This window comes from Brachyistius frenatus, unplaced genomic scaffold (genome assembly GCF_029030835.1).
Source record: "Brachyistius frenatus isolate BFR_SWC_R1_liver_20210118 unplaced genomic scaffold, ASM2903083v1 Contig_70, whole genome shotgun sequence".
Classification (NCBI taxonomy): domain Eukaryota; kingdom Metazoa; phylum Chordata; class Actinopteri; family Embiotocidae; genus Brachyistius; species Brachyistius frenatus.
This window is the reverse complement of record NW_027210669.1, coordinates 56,292-70,716: the sequence shown is the minus strand read 5'-3', so window position 1 is coordinate 70,716 and position 14,425 is coordinate 56,292. Positions and strand designations below refer to the sequence as shown.

At 42.3% G+C, this 14,425-nt stretch overlaps 1 protein-coding gene across 3 annotated transcripts; it reads left to right on the top strand.

Annotated features, from left to right (window-relative positions):
* Positions 1 to 269: 269 nt before the first annotated feature.
* On the top strand, positions 270 to 13,711 carry LOC138626115 (immunoglobulin-like domain-containing receptor 2). Of its 3 annotated transcripts, XM_069707556.1 has the most exons (10): positions 270 to 393; positions 3,156 to 3,485; positions 5,166 to 5,285; positions 7,844 to 7,900; positions 9,165 to 9,311; positions 9,435 to 9,596; positions 10,626 to 10,739; positions 11,326 to 11,527; positions 11,670 to 12,336; positions 13,146 to 13,711. In XM_069707556.1, the coding sequence occupies exons 1-10, from the start codon at positions 354 to 356 to the stop codon at positions 13,179 to 13,181; spliced, it is 1,875 nt and encodes a 624-aa protein (XP_069563657.1). In that variant the 5' UTR covers positions 270 to 353; the 3' UTR covers positions 13,182 to 13,711. The 3 variants fall into 3 exon arrangements, with proteins under 3 accessions (XP_069563657.1, XP_069563655.1, XP_069563656.1); XM_069707554.1 differs by lacking the exon at positions 10,626 to 10,739; XM_069707555.1 differs by lacking the exons at positions 7,844 to 7,900; positions 10,626 to 10,739.
* Positions 13,712 to 14,425: the final 714 nt, after the last annotated feature.

Sequence of the window (14,425 nt, the reverse complement as noted above, 5' to 3'; positions counted from 1 at the left end):
ATCGGTGACCCCCCCCCCCCCCCGTTCCTCACCTCACCTCACCTCCCCTCCCCACCTACACATGCACAGACCTCTCTACTCTGCAGAAAACTAAAAATCATCCTGCAACACGTACAATAACGTGACACTTCTACTCGCCGTCCTGTTGGACATAAATCGGAGGTCAGCTCGGGAAGTTGTCAGGATTTGATTTTGAGAGCGGCGCGGTGCTGCTGGGACTCACCTCTCCGTGAAGTGGTACAGTCCCGTTAGACGCAGCCACCGTCCGGTTTGCAGCAGACACAGTCGGCGCACAGCGAGATGCCTCACATGCGGATAAACTGCACTTTACTATAAAAAAAACGGACTATATAATGAACTTTTACCAGCTGGCTATCTTACTGGGAGCATCAGGTGAGTCTTAAGCCCTCCACTAAAACGTTACAAATGTGTAGACCTTTACGACAACAGCGCAACAGGTTGATCCCATGTAAACTCTCCGCTTATCTCAGACCTTCAGGCAACATTGCAAGACTCAGCAATGATCTTTTTTTTGTTTTGTTTGGATGTTTATTTGTTGTGATTAAAGATAGATTCCGCATCACAATGATGGTTTGCCCCACTTTAACTACTTATTAACACAGTTCGCGGGACAATCCAAGTAATCCTTGTGGGATTTAAAGTTTGGTGTTCAGTACTGGGTCGATTGTATTTGATGGTGTATTTTATTACTCACGAGGTTAAAGCTTTGCTGTTTTGTAGTCAAAACTATCAATTAATCAAGAATATAATTGTCAGATTAACCATTATACACTATAATTACGACACTATAATTTGTATCTTTAAAATCGCAGCAGGTAAGTGCACATCAGGTCCCAAGAAGGCTGGAAATGTACCTGTGAGCAATCTACTCTGAATATTAATTATTTTTTTTGTGAAATTGCAGTGAAATCCTTTATCAAACATGGAGACTCTTTATTCAGGCTTATCAGTCGCTTTTGTTGGGCTCATGAGTCAATGTGAAGGAATGTACTCCAAAGTAAAGGCAGGAAATGTGACAGCTTCAGAGAGGAAAAGTCTGAGCGAGCACAGGAAACATGGTGCAGCACAGCTCTGACCTGGGAAACACTTGTGACCACACTGTTTTTTTTGAAGGGGAATCTAATCCTGAAATGAGGCCTGAGTGCAGGTGGTGAGGAAGAGACTGTCTGCTGCCTCTATCACCTGGTCATTAACATACAGTGAGTCACAGTAAACAAGGTGTGCTCCTGATGCATCCAGCAGGTGTTAGTTTCTGTGAACAACCTCTCACCTCAAACTCATTGCATTCATGGAGTTCATGGAGTAACGGTTTCGGTTTAAATCTCTTGCGGTTAATTGGTCTGTTCACATCCAGCTGGACAAGACCAGACACTCCCATTGGCTGGGAGTGTGTGACCTCCTCCCCCTCTCAGCTCCTCAAGTGGGACAGGAGGGGGAAGTCTGAACAATGGACTGGTCCATGGAAAACAGAAACAAAGGGAAGACCACAGCTCCTTGTGGGAGGAATTTAGGAGTTCTGTCACCCCTCCTGTTTGTCCTTGATGTAAAAATGTGCAGTTAAAATGTAGCAGAGGAAGAAGAGATGTGAGGATGCTCAACCAACTGTACTGGTTTGATATTAAAAGGGCAAACATTAATACCGTTTGAAACTTGGGCTGAAATGACCAGTTGATGAATTGATTGGTCAACTGATTGAGAGGTAATCTGCAGCTATTTTAAAACATTTTTCAAGCAAAAATATCAGGCTGCACTGTCATCATCAGTTCATTTGTTGATCTACGTTATTGTTTGGTCAATAAAACATTAATAAATGTAAAAAAAATTTTTTTAAATCGTCTTCAAAATGCTTGTTCTCAAACACTGAAATTTTACTATTGGAAAAGGCACAAAAAAAAAAAAAACACATCAAATGCAACCTTTGAGAGGCTGGAAGCAGCACATTTTTGCTTCAGGGATTTATTGATTGCCACGATTGTTGCTGATTAATTCAGCTTTACAAAAATATCAGCCAGTCTTTGCTTCTGTTGTCTGTTTTATATCACAGCTGATGGAATATCTTTGAGTTTTAAAGTATTCCGTCAGACAAAACACATCATCTGAAATCTTCACTTTGTATTCTGCGAAACTGTGATGTTTCCTTTTCCTATTTTCCCAGGATTCCTTGACTGAATCACTGAGTACATGAGTGGCCTGTAATAATCAGGCTTGATCTCATCCCTGAAGGAAACTAGGGGAAATTGTCCATTTTAGATAAATGTGTTAAAAACGGGGTGTATGCTCCTCTTACTGGTCATAAGGAGAGGCAGCCTGGTGGGTTTGCTTTTGTTTTGATTTCCTGTCTTCTGGGGAATGTTTAGAGCGAGTTCCTGCCCCACCTAGAGCTAATATGACTCGCAGAAAGCATCCACCACAGCCTCTCCACAGGCCTCCCCAGCCCCCCACGCACCCAGGAATTTAACCCTTCTGACCTGTGCACTGAGCAGCAGAGAAGCCCCCACACACCTAATCTCTGTTCCTGGTAGTTTCCGTGCGTAGAAAAATCATCATGAATCATAAGGTAAGATAAGGAGGAAACAAAGCTGCTTCTTCAGTAATAAAGTCGTAATTTGATTCGCTTCCCCTCTTTAAACTGCCTTCGTCTTCACTCAGTTTCCTGTTTGCTGATATGATAACACAATAACATTCGTCAGCAACAAAACTAAAGCATAAATGACCATGAACTTGAATCACCACCTCCCTAAAACAGCCTTAGAAAGCTTGAAGGACAGCTTTAAACAGATGGATGCAAGTAAATTACAAATACTTTTTTTTACAATAAGCACAGTACTTTTCAGATCTGATGGTCATCTTGGGAGAGTCTTTGTTGTGAAAAATGAGTCAGTAAGCTGTCGGTGTCTGGTTTTCATTACTGCAGGTTACATGAGCCCGGTATTTTTCAGTGCTGATACTACTCTTAAGTTATCTGCTTTTATCTTCTAGAATAACATTCGAATGACTGAACTGTCAAATAAAAACGTCCAGTTCATACTAAAACCTTCAGTTTGTATCTCAGGAGTCTAAAATGTTTACTTTCACCACAAAAGCACTCATTGCTACCTCCTTTTTTTTTGGTTGTCTGTATGTGTGTGTCACAGTGTGCGTGTGTGATGGTGTGCATGTCACAGTGCGGGACAAGCAGCAGTTTGCGATGCTCTTCCAGTCCGTGGTCCTCCCATGTCAATACCAAACAGCCTCCATCCAGACTCCAGTGGTGCAGTGGTGGTACAAGTCCTACTGTCGAGACCGCACGCGAGAGTCCTTCACCGTGCCGGAGACTCTGGGCATGAAGGCCTCCGAGCTGGGAGCCACGTCCCACCTGGAGTGCTCCGACAGCAGCCGCACGGTTCGGGTTGTGGCCTCGGCGCAGGGAGCCTCCATGACGCTGGCCGAGCACTACAAAGGCAGAGACATCGCCATCGTAAACAGTAAGGAAATCAGTCTTATCCTCGGTGAAAAAATGTTATGAATTAAGGAGAAAGAGCAGCTGCAGCTGTTTGACCGCCACTCATGAATCAGAGGTGACGGTGCACGCTCTAAATAGACCTTTGTCTTACTCTCACAATAACATGGGCGCCACACACACACACACACACACACACACACACACGATAACAACCCCCTGCTCTCGCTTCTATTCATGTGTGGATTCCCTTTTAAACCTCGAGTGTTATCTCGACAAAACACGTCTTCTGTCCAAACGTGTCAACAATGCCCTCCTGCTGTCATTAAATACAGTGATAATAAAGGTTGCCATGATCAACTGATCTATGTTGATGATCACCTTCTTTACCTTTGGTTGTATCTTTCCTGTTATTCACATAAAACACGATGCATTTGGTTTTGTCTCTGTGTTACTAAAGCTAACATATGACAATACAAATGAAATAATTAATCAAGTAATCTATGTTCTTCTGATCGTCTCTTGATATTGGATGTATTGTTAATGCATGTAAGATTTTCTTCTTTAAGCTGGTTTCTCTGAGACGCTTTCAGACATGTAAACGCACACACTGTTAATTAAAGCAGGGGAAGGTAGTTCTGAACAAACCCACCAGAATTGTAATAGACATCCCTCCTCTTGCAGGTCTCAACCCTCCACTCTCTGTCCTAAGCCCCTCCCACCTGACAATCTTGGGCATATTCATGAGCTTTAATTGCAAAAGTTTTCTCCATCTATGAAGCACTTTATGACCACCATGACCGTCAAAAAATCCACAGTTTTTCCCGACCTCGTCTGTGCGCCTGTTAATCAGGGTTCACATAAGAGCGCCCTGCAGGTGGTTCGGTCCCAGACGATGAGTCCAATGGCTGATATTCTTTCCTAGTACGCCTCGGGTTGCGTTTATTGTCAGACTGTCTTTTAGATGCTCTTTTTGATAAATCAGACTTCCTGTTTTTTGGGTTGCCTTGCCGTGTAGGCAGTTGTTGCCAATGCTGGAATAGCAAATTTCTCTCCAGGATTTTCCTCTATTGAATCAGGCTTAACATCTGAGGGGACGTGCACATGCATGTGCGTTTGTAGAACAACCAATAGGAGCGCTCTCTGCCTGAAAAGACCCATGATTGGACTCAAGTCTCAATCACAAGTAGATTTTCTGAAACCTGAATACAGAAGCAAGAGGAGGTGCAGATGTCTCGTGTTCGCTCAGACCTCTGGAATTACAATATTGTAAAAGATTATTATAAAATTTAAGCCCAATGATGCCAAAATAATACTGCCTTCCCCAGCTTTAAGAACTGTCAATCGGACAAAACATCTAATTTGAAGAAATCATCTTAGGCAAGATGAAGACATCATCTGCACCCACATTCCGGTATGATTATAAATGAAATTAAAATCCAAATTTGAGTGTATTTAAGCCTGAAACAGCATCAAATAAATGTCAGAATAAGCCATTTACCAGTTACCACTAAGATCAGGGCACACATACTATTGAACACCATACAATTACTGTTCTGATACAATTACTACAAGGAATACAACTGTGGAATACATAGTATTTTTACAACTGCAGCTGGTCACCTGCTTTGTGAAAACGATGGGCATTTTGGCCTCCCACATCTTCATATGTTAAAATATAACCTCGTTTGTTGTCTTTGTGCAGAAGCAGATCTGCGTATCGGGGAGCTGCAGTGGGGCGACAGTGGAGTGTACTTCTGTAAAGTCGTCATTGCTGACGATCTGGAGGGGAAGAACGAGGCCCAGCTAGAGTTACTGGTGCTCGGTATGTACACACTTCCTTTCTACGAAAGTAATGACGTGAAGGTTCAAACCAGCCGGTTACAGTTCTTTTCAGATTTATGCTTGTTTGTTTGCATTATAAGCTCAGTGACGTTTCTTGCCATATTTTGTTATATAAGGATTAAAAATTGTCTTTTTATTGCACTGCGTTCCCAAGTGTCCGTACATCAACTTCCAAGGAGACGGCCAAAGTAGTGTTTGGTTCTTTCCATGGCCCTCATCCTCCATGACAGCCTCCTTTGTTCAGTTGAGCAGTCCAGTAGGGCACTTTAGACGACTGACTTGGACTTGGCTGGACTGGTACATCTTAAATCAGTTAGGCACTTCGTCAGGGGCCTGAAAGACTGCATGGGTTAAAATCTTCAGTTGTACAACAGTGCATGTTTGTGTGTGTAATATTTGCTCACTGGGGAGTCTTTGTTGCTGGTTAATGATTATATAAAACTTGCAAACCTGCACCGAACAGCTAATATTTCTCTGGTAAAGGTCAGAGACTCATCGTCTACTGTAAACTGGATATAACCGTCCACTCACTGAGAGAAATTGTGGAGACAGTAGGTTTCAAACCCCCTCCTTAAGCCGTTACCATGCCAACGTGCCTTTTCAGGCGAGACAGGAGCATGTTGAGGGTTGCTGGTGTAGACATGGAGGGAGTAGAAAGGGGGGCAGGACCAGGCTCAACTCTCGCACCAGTGTAACGTGTTTTTTACTCAAGGTGGTTTTCTCTCCTGAAATTAGACTGGCTTGATGCACTCGTAAAGTCTGCTGATTCACCCTCCTCCGCTGAGCACTAATCTGATTACAATCAGCTCACGCGAGACAAGAGGGGGCGTTAAACTTGTGAGAATAACAAGACGTTCAAATCAGGAAGTCTGTAAAGTTACTTATTAACATGTTTTTGCTTGTTTGTTTTACTTTATTACGTTAAAAGTAAACCACTAACCGTCAAACTTAAATTTTCTTTTTAGTACGTTATCTAGCTGTTTATGAGAAAACATCGTGTCTGTGAAAGAAAAATGAATCTAATAGAAAAGTGAACCAGAGATAAACATCTTAGCTTGGCTTAGCATAAGGACAGGAAGCAGGAGAAAACAGTTCGCTATCGCTATGGATTTTCAGCCATACAATCAATTCTTATATCGAATTGTCAGCTTGAAAGTGAATAAGTGTATTTCCCAAAATGTAAAATTTTCTTCAATCAACAAGTTGAGATTGCTTTGCTCACCGATGTCCTAATCTTTGTTTAAATTTCCTTTTGGATTCATCTTCCTCTCACACTCACTCCCTTTCGTCTTGCAAAATCTTCTCATGTACGCCTCCATTACTCATATCTTGAGCGTCCATGCTCTCCCTCCCTCTCAGAGCTGCATAGCTCCTCGGCTCTCTCAGGTTACTCCGTGTTACAGATGGTATGTAGATGAGTGTGCCAGGCCAAGGTAGTGAGATTACTTCTTTTCTTCTTTTTTTTTCGCTCAGTAGTAACAGCTTACTCAGCACAAACTGAAGCCTGAGTGCCAGTAGGTGTTTAGTCGACCCATGTAGTCAGACAGAACAGACCGGGACGGGTCTTTACTGTAATCACAGTCACTTCAGACCTCATAATAATCACACATTAAATATATCAACACCTGCAGTTGTGTCTCAGTCGCAGCACACCTGTTGCCGTCCCTTTTTCTTTTCTGTATGTTAAGTTTTCTAACTGCCCTGAATTTTTTTTACCTCATTATCTTGCATACGAAGCACAAAACACGCATTGTTTCACAACAACACGACTTGTGTGACCGTTTTTCTGATGAGCTCCCGTGGTAAATTGTTGCCCTGGAATCATTATGTGCCCCAGTTTCCAAAACCCCCGTTTGTCCTCTTGCCCTGCTTCTCTTTTTGGCACTTCTCTATTGTTGTTTGCATCTATTTGTCTGTATGCATGTAACTTGTATAACAGCATGTGCATTCGTTAATTTGTCTGGGTGTCTGGTGTGCACCCTATCACAGAAACACCTCCGATGTCTGTCTTGCTTGGTTTTTGAACTCAGAGCGATGAATTCCATAACTTATATTTATATTCAAAACTTATAGGTTAGCATTTTTGAAAACCCCTCTAAGAAACTTTGGCATCATATTTTAGCAACATGAATTGTGCACACCACACACGTCACATTAAAGAGTTTACAAATGGAGTCTGCAAACAGGACAGAAATTAACACTCAGAGACAGAAAAATACATGAGCAACTTTCACACCCAGCTAAAATGAAACGGTGGACATGAACTAAGTCAATAACATAAAGAGGGTTCTGCAGGGGGTCCCGTTGAGGGCTTGCCCAAAAAAATGCTCTCCTTTATTATTACCTTTTACAGCATGTAGGCATAACCTTCTAATTCCTGCAGGCTGGTGCATCTGTTTGTACATGTACTGGAATATTAATGCTTTGTTACTGCATGACCAATAATCATCAACCTTGCTACCAAATTTGCCTGACCTTTTGACTCCTGCTTCCTGCTTCCTCTGCTGGCCTTCACCTGTGCTCTCCCTCTCTCTGCAGGCAGAAAAGGTGTGCAGGACGACCTACTACCTGAGTTTGATGTGGAGATTATGCCAGGTACGGCCCCTCAGCTGCACTTTCATCTCACTGCCTGGCACTTTCCAGCTTCCCTAATGCCTCTTAATGTTTAATCCTCTCTGACCAATCAAAACTCTCTTTCACTAACAAAATGCACATTAATGAGTTCATGTCAACACCGAACTTTCATCTGATGTTTGTTACTGTCAGATGAGGAAAATTGATGGAAAAAGCTGACAGGCTTTGCAGCAACAACGCCTAATCCAACTTTAAAATGAACTCTATTCGTCGGTTATTGAATCTTCATGAAGAAAAAAAATCTCTGGCTGGCAGGTCTTATCCTTTACCTCTGGTCATGATTTAAATTCCACAGGGGATATGTGGTGACTTTGCAAGGGGTTTTGAGTGGATTTTGCTTCTTGGCGCAGCCTGAGGAAGTGTGTTGTTAGCAATTGGACACTTAAGAGTTGTTATGATGGATAAAAGTCACTCAAAGTTCCCCTGAGAGCCGCTGAAGTTTTCTCTTTTTAGAGCTCTGTTGTCTTTAGATACATAATTGAAGGAGGGCCGAGTTATCTACATGGTTTTAAAGGAAAATAGCAGCCTGTGTGTAGTTTTGGTCAACTTTTCTATCAGTTATGATACTCCTGTACTCAGCCAAGCAATTGCTGAAAGCTGGAAACACACAAGGAAGTTTCAAAAAAGAAGTTAAACCATTGTGGAAAGCTAAATTTGGTGCAAAGTAAACAAGCCGACATGTTGGCCAGATTGTCAAGAGCATTATACTTCAAAGCAATACCATGAGAGGGCACTGCTGAAATGTGGGGAATGAGTGCTTAAAAACAAACAAAAAAATCTGTGTTCACATTTAAGGGAAGGTTTGGTGCTATCTTGTAAACTTTGATTTGATCTCAACCATTTCCCCCAAATTTATTTGTTTCTTGCTTGCCTGGGAATTTTTGGAAACCTGTATGATTGCTTGTGTTTTTGGCCCAATCTGACCTAATTTTTACTGATGTTGCCATTTTTGATCATCAATATGAAAGGTAACATTACCATTAAAATAAAGCCCAAGTTGTAAAAGCTATTTTAAGTACCACTGAGTGAAAATCTTGCTTTTGGTGACCTCAACTGGTTTAACTTCTCACCTTGCTGCAGTGATGTCATCCTAGAGTTCAGTTTAGTGTAAATCCAGCGTAATGTTGTTTGTTTGGAGGCAATAATTTGCATCTGTTGAGGTGAGTGGTGAAACACTATTTAATCATTTACTATATTTACGTGTTTATGTGTATCTGTATACCAGAATGGGCCTTTGTGGGATCTGTAGTCCTGGGCAGTGTCCTGTTCCTGTTGCTGATGGGAATCTGCTGGTGCCAGTGTTGTCCACACTCCTGCTGCTGCTACGTCAGCTGCTGCTGCTGTCCTGACACCTGCTGCTGCCCACGACACTGTGAGGAAAACAAAGAAAAACATGACTTCCTTAAAAAAAAATAAAAAATGCTTTATTGACAACATGTGTTTTATCGATAACTTTGCAATAGAAGGCTTATTGTTTTGTTGTTTACTCGTGCAGTGTATGAGGCAGGGAAGATGGCAAAGGCGAGACACCCTCCTCAGGTTCCTGTTTATCCCTACTACATTCCTGGAGTTCCCACTGTTGTCCCAATCGCCCCGTCATCGACCATGGACCCAAACATCACCTCCATCCCGTCAGTGGAGAATAACCTGGCTGGAGGTGAGTGTCAGCATTACAGTTTTTAAACCTTCGATAGGCATTGGCATTTCAAGCAAAAATACTATTTAATAATCGCTCTGAACTATTCAATTATTAATCAACGACTCGTTTGTTTTTTGAATGAGTTCCACATAGAACCTTTTGATGGCTGTAGTCGTCTGTCCATGTTTCTCCTGTGGATCTAATCTCACGGTGCCACACAATTTTACCTTGTAAAGCCTGGTGGTAACGCCTTCTTTTTCTCCTGATGTTGTTGAATGGCGGCTGTCAGACAGCTGTTAGGTGCATTACCGCCCCCTTCTGGCTGGAGTAAAGGATTACAAAAACAGGGGAGTTAAGTAAGGATGAGAGTCACATATGCTAATCGATTATTTATATTTTAATGGAAATTTGAACAAATTATTCAATAGCTGATTTTTTATTTATTTATTTATTTTATTTTTTAATATACAGTCATACAGAGTCCATATTAACGCTGGAAAATCTGGCTCTTCACTTGCTAAATGCTCCACCGTGTAGTCAATAATCTAGTCTGTCTGCGGTTTGGTGCTGAGTGGAGAGTGTGCAGTGAGTTTTTAGAGCTTTTTCTATAGGAACAGCTGCCTGCTTCAGTTGAAAGCAACAGTATTATAGCAGTGAGTAACAGTTATATTCTCTGTAGATTCATCACTGCCCTTTACTCATTGTCACACATTGTCATTCTCATAATAAAAATGTCAGCTGTGGTCTCATAAAGGTGGAGATATACGAGAATGATCAGGGACATTCTGCATTTTTGTCTCTCTAAAACACCGACCTGACTAACCCTCATCTCGTCTGTCATGTCTCGCCTTCGAGTCCGTCACTAATCCAAACAGAAACTACAGACGTGTCTGTCGCCCTCATGCATGTTTGTGAATTTCATGTAGAGTTAACATGATCATTTTATGTCATACATGCATCTGTGTGTGTTTGTCTCATTGCATGGTTGTGTCCTTGTGTGTATACGTGCGTACGGTGGTGTGTGTGTGTGTGTGTCCACATTCACAGTGCGCAGTGGTTACAGACTGAAAGCCAGTCCAGACCAGGACTCAATGAAAGTTCTGTACTACATAGAGAAGGAGCTGGCTCAGCTTCCATCCGACAAGATGGCTTCACTCAAACGTAAGCCTGCGTAGATCAGGACAGTTTCAGTGATCTGTGTGCCAGTGTGTGTCTGCGTCTGTTTTTATGTGCATGGTTTTGTGTGAATTCACTAACACTAGTTTCCATCTAATCCATCATTGTAATATCTAACTATCCTCGCTCAGATCTTTCTCACAGGATGAGTATTTTGTAGGTTACATCTTTTTTTGCACAATTTATAATCAATAATATGAGGTTTGAAGACATATAAAAAAAAAGTTGAATTATAAAGATGAGCAATATGGACAAAGTCCTTTATTGTGGTGTTTATCATTTTATTTTGTGAAATTGTAAATTTATAATATATATATATATATATTCTATCAATCCAGAGTGCTTCATTATATTGATGCAAAAATCTTAAATACATGGCTTTAAACCATTTTTCAACAAACTTAATGAAAACCCCACATCCTTAATCATCTCTACATACTTCCCCAATATGTCTGTCTCTCAGCCATGAGTCGATACATTGACAACACAGTCAAAGCTTTAATGATACATACTGTGTTTTCTTTATGGTATGGTAGCAAATGTCATTGTCGAGATGTGTCTGTCCCAACAGCCACTAGCATGTCAGAGCTGAGCTCTCTTCATGATGGAGGAAACACAGATTTCAGACACACCTATCAGACGGTGCAGATGAAAGCGCTCCCGCCCATCTCAGACCTCGATGAGCAGTCGGTGCTGAGAGCCGCTCCATTTACGCAGAGTCGAAGGCCGAGACGAGACAGAGGAAACCACTCAGACGATGAACTAGATCGCAGGTAATTTATACAGCTGCATCATTTTAAACAGGACAAAGTTGGTGAACTTATTGGCCAAACCGACTATTCCTGGAAATAATATCCACTTTTATACGTTCAGTGATAAACATGTGTAAGATCTGTGCTCTCCCAACTGCCGAAGGTGGAACTCCCGCTCGGAGCACCTGCAGAGAAAGACGTTGAGCAGAAGAGGACGCACCGGCTCCCTGGACGAGCTGGAGGAATTCGCTCAGTCTTACGGCTCCCGAGGTCGTCGGGCTGATCCTCCAGACCGGCTCTATAAGCAGGACTACAGCCCTCCCAGGCGCTTCTACAGAGATGAAGATGACGGCTGGGGTCGCCGCAGTCCCTCACCCATACCGCAAAAGAGAAGGGACACATGGGACAATGACCGCCCTTCTCGCCCGCCCCAGAGCAGAGGCTACGACGACGCCTACCTCAACAGTGTGCTGGAGAGCAAGACGAGGGGGCGGGGCGGGGACAGAGGTGCAGGCAGGGTGGACGAGGACAGTGACACTCCCTCCAAAGGCAGCTCCAGAGGAAAGGGCAGCGACAGTTACTACAGCCGGTCGCCTAGCAACCGTCCAGAAGAGGAGGACCCTTTGCCTCCGTACTCCGAGCGGGAGGCAGAGCGGTACCGCAGGGCCGACCTGACTGCGGACCGGTACCGCACAACAGAGCCACCCCGATCAAACAGATACAGGACCACTGAACCAGCCACGAGGCCTTTCTGCCACACCCGTCCCCAACCGGGAATGTCCCAGACTTTACAGGGGGTCAGAGAGGACAGGGACAGGAGCCGAAACCTGGTGAGTTACTTGTAGCAGGAACAAGGACTTCCTTCCTCCTCTGCTCTTCAGGAAAGAGCCTCTTAATACTGTAAATAGCTACAGGATACATCCGGTGGCAGCCTTTATTTTTCTTATTGTCTACAAATCCTATTAACGCACCAAAACCAACCATGAATTGATCCAACTGACGGGTATAGTCTGACCTGCTGCTTCAGGTGGTTCAACATATCAACGTAATAAATTGATAATATGTCCGTGTTTACAGTTTGTTCAGCTGCCCCCAAGTGGCCAAAAAAAGAAAAATCAGTTAATGCAGGTTTACATTTTACATAAATCTTCAACTGGACTGGGCTGAGTAGCACAGATGTTGTATGGGTAAGACTAACACAGTGCTGACTTTTGGTCCTTACATGAAATTTGTTGACAATCAGAACGGTCCTCTTAGTCCTTTAATACCTGAAGATGTCTTACAGTATTGTGCACATAATGCGTTTGTCTGTTGTGCCTTGTGCAGACAAGATTTAAGGTCTCAACACTGACTCGTTATACGTTTTATATATATAGGTAGCGGTAGCAATTACTTAATATATATATATTTACAATGAATGAGAGCTAATTGCTCATATGTATAATCTTGCTTTGCTTTGCAACCATCACAGTGTTATTAATGCTTACTGGCTTTCTGTCTTACCAAATATCCCCAAAAATATTTTCTTTATGGAATCAGTCACTAACACCATGAAGCTCAGGCACCACCAGGCTGCACTAACCGAGCATGAGCATGAATGTCTCTCTAACATGTGGCTCTCGGTGTATTTCCCTAACAGAGCACTGCCCTGAGCAGGGACTCTCTCATAGTGTGACAAGGCTTCCCAGCCTCGGCGCCCACAGCCACAGCCAGTCCGTTCATTATAACCGTCCTGCAGCTACGCAGGAGGAGTTAAGCTGAACCGCCATCAGCCACTCGACTGACTCCTCTCACTGAAACAGCTGTAGTGGACGGGAAATCATTTGTTTCTGTCAGCGCGGGACACTTCATGGATTTTACCTGTGCTTGAATTATATCAGTGTATTTGTACTTGTGTATTTTACAGACGGTATGAATGCGGTGTGTGTTTTATTTGTTGAATTTGATGAGTTGTGCCAAGATGCTTTTTTTTTCTATTATTATTTGCCAATTTCAGAATTATCTTGTGTAAAACTGAGCAGCCTCATATTTGCCTCTAGTCTTCATACTTCTCCCTCAGTACAACTCAGGTTCAGTATGTATTTTTACATTTGTCTGTTGTTTATTTTGTGACTGTACTGTAAATACTGCACCTTGAATTGTTTTGCAGACTGTGATTGCACTGCGTAAATACTCTTTTTATTAAAAATAAAAATCTCTGCCTAAGCCTCCGCTCTCTGTTGTGAAACTCGAGGCACACACACTGAAATTACTCACACTATCAGTTACTTTTGTTATTGCTGTTATTTTTTTGATCAATCACTTTATCATTTGAATAATAAAAAGGCTCATTACCATTAAAGGTCTTCACAAAAACAAGTTATAAAGTCTTACAAGTCTTTAAACCCAGAGCTGGCTAATTAAAACTATATAATAAAAAGAGGTTGAACCTACCTGTAACACTGATTTTGGGTCAATCATGAGTCACTGCATATCAAGCCCGGCCCCCTGAACGCTGAGGCAACCAAACTAATCAGAGGAACTGATTTATTTGAATATAGAACAGCGTTTTATGGCTAGAATCTCTTTAAATGGTCAATAAAATTAACTGAAGTTAAAAAACAAACGACTCAAAACAACTCTTAAGTTGCCCATGCAGGCTAAAAGCAACTGAGCTAGGCAGAAAGTTGTCCAATCTTTTGGACAACCTTTATTTATTTCCTTTTTTTTTTTTTTTTTAAACATAAGCAGCAAGTTACAGCGTAAATCTTTTGAACACACTGGATAGCAGACACAGTGAAAGGGGCCTTGACAAAGAAGGAGTTGAGGTACTGGCATCTCCCAGGTTCAGAGCAGAACCAGACACAGATGTGATGGCAAAGCTTTTCATCTGTGCAGCATTTTTCACGGATTTTTCGAGCACACTTCAGTGAGCTGAGA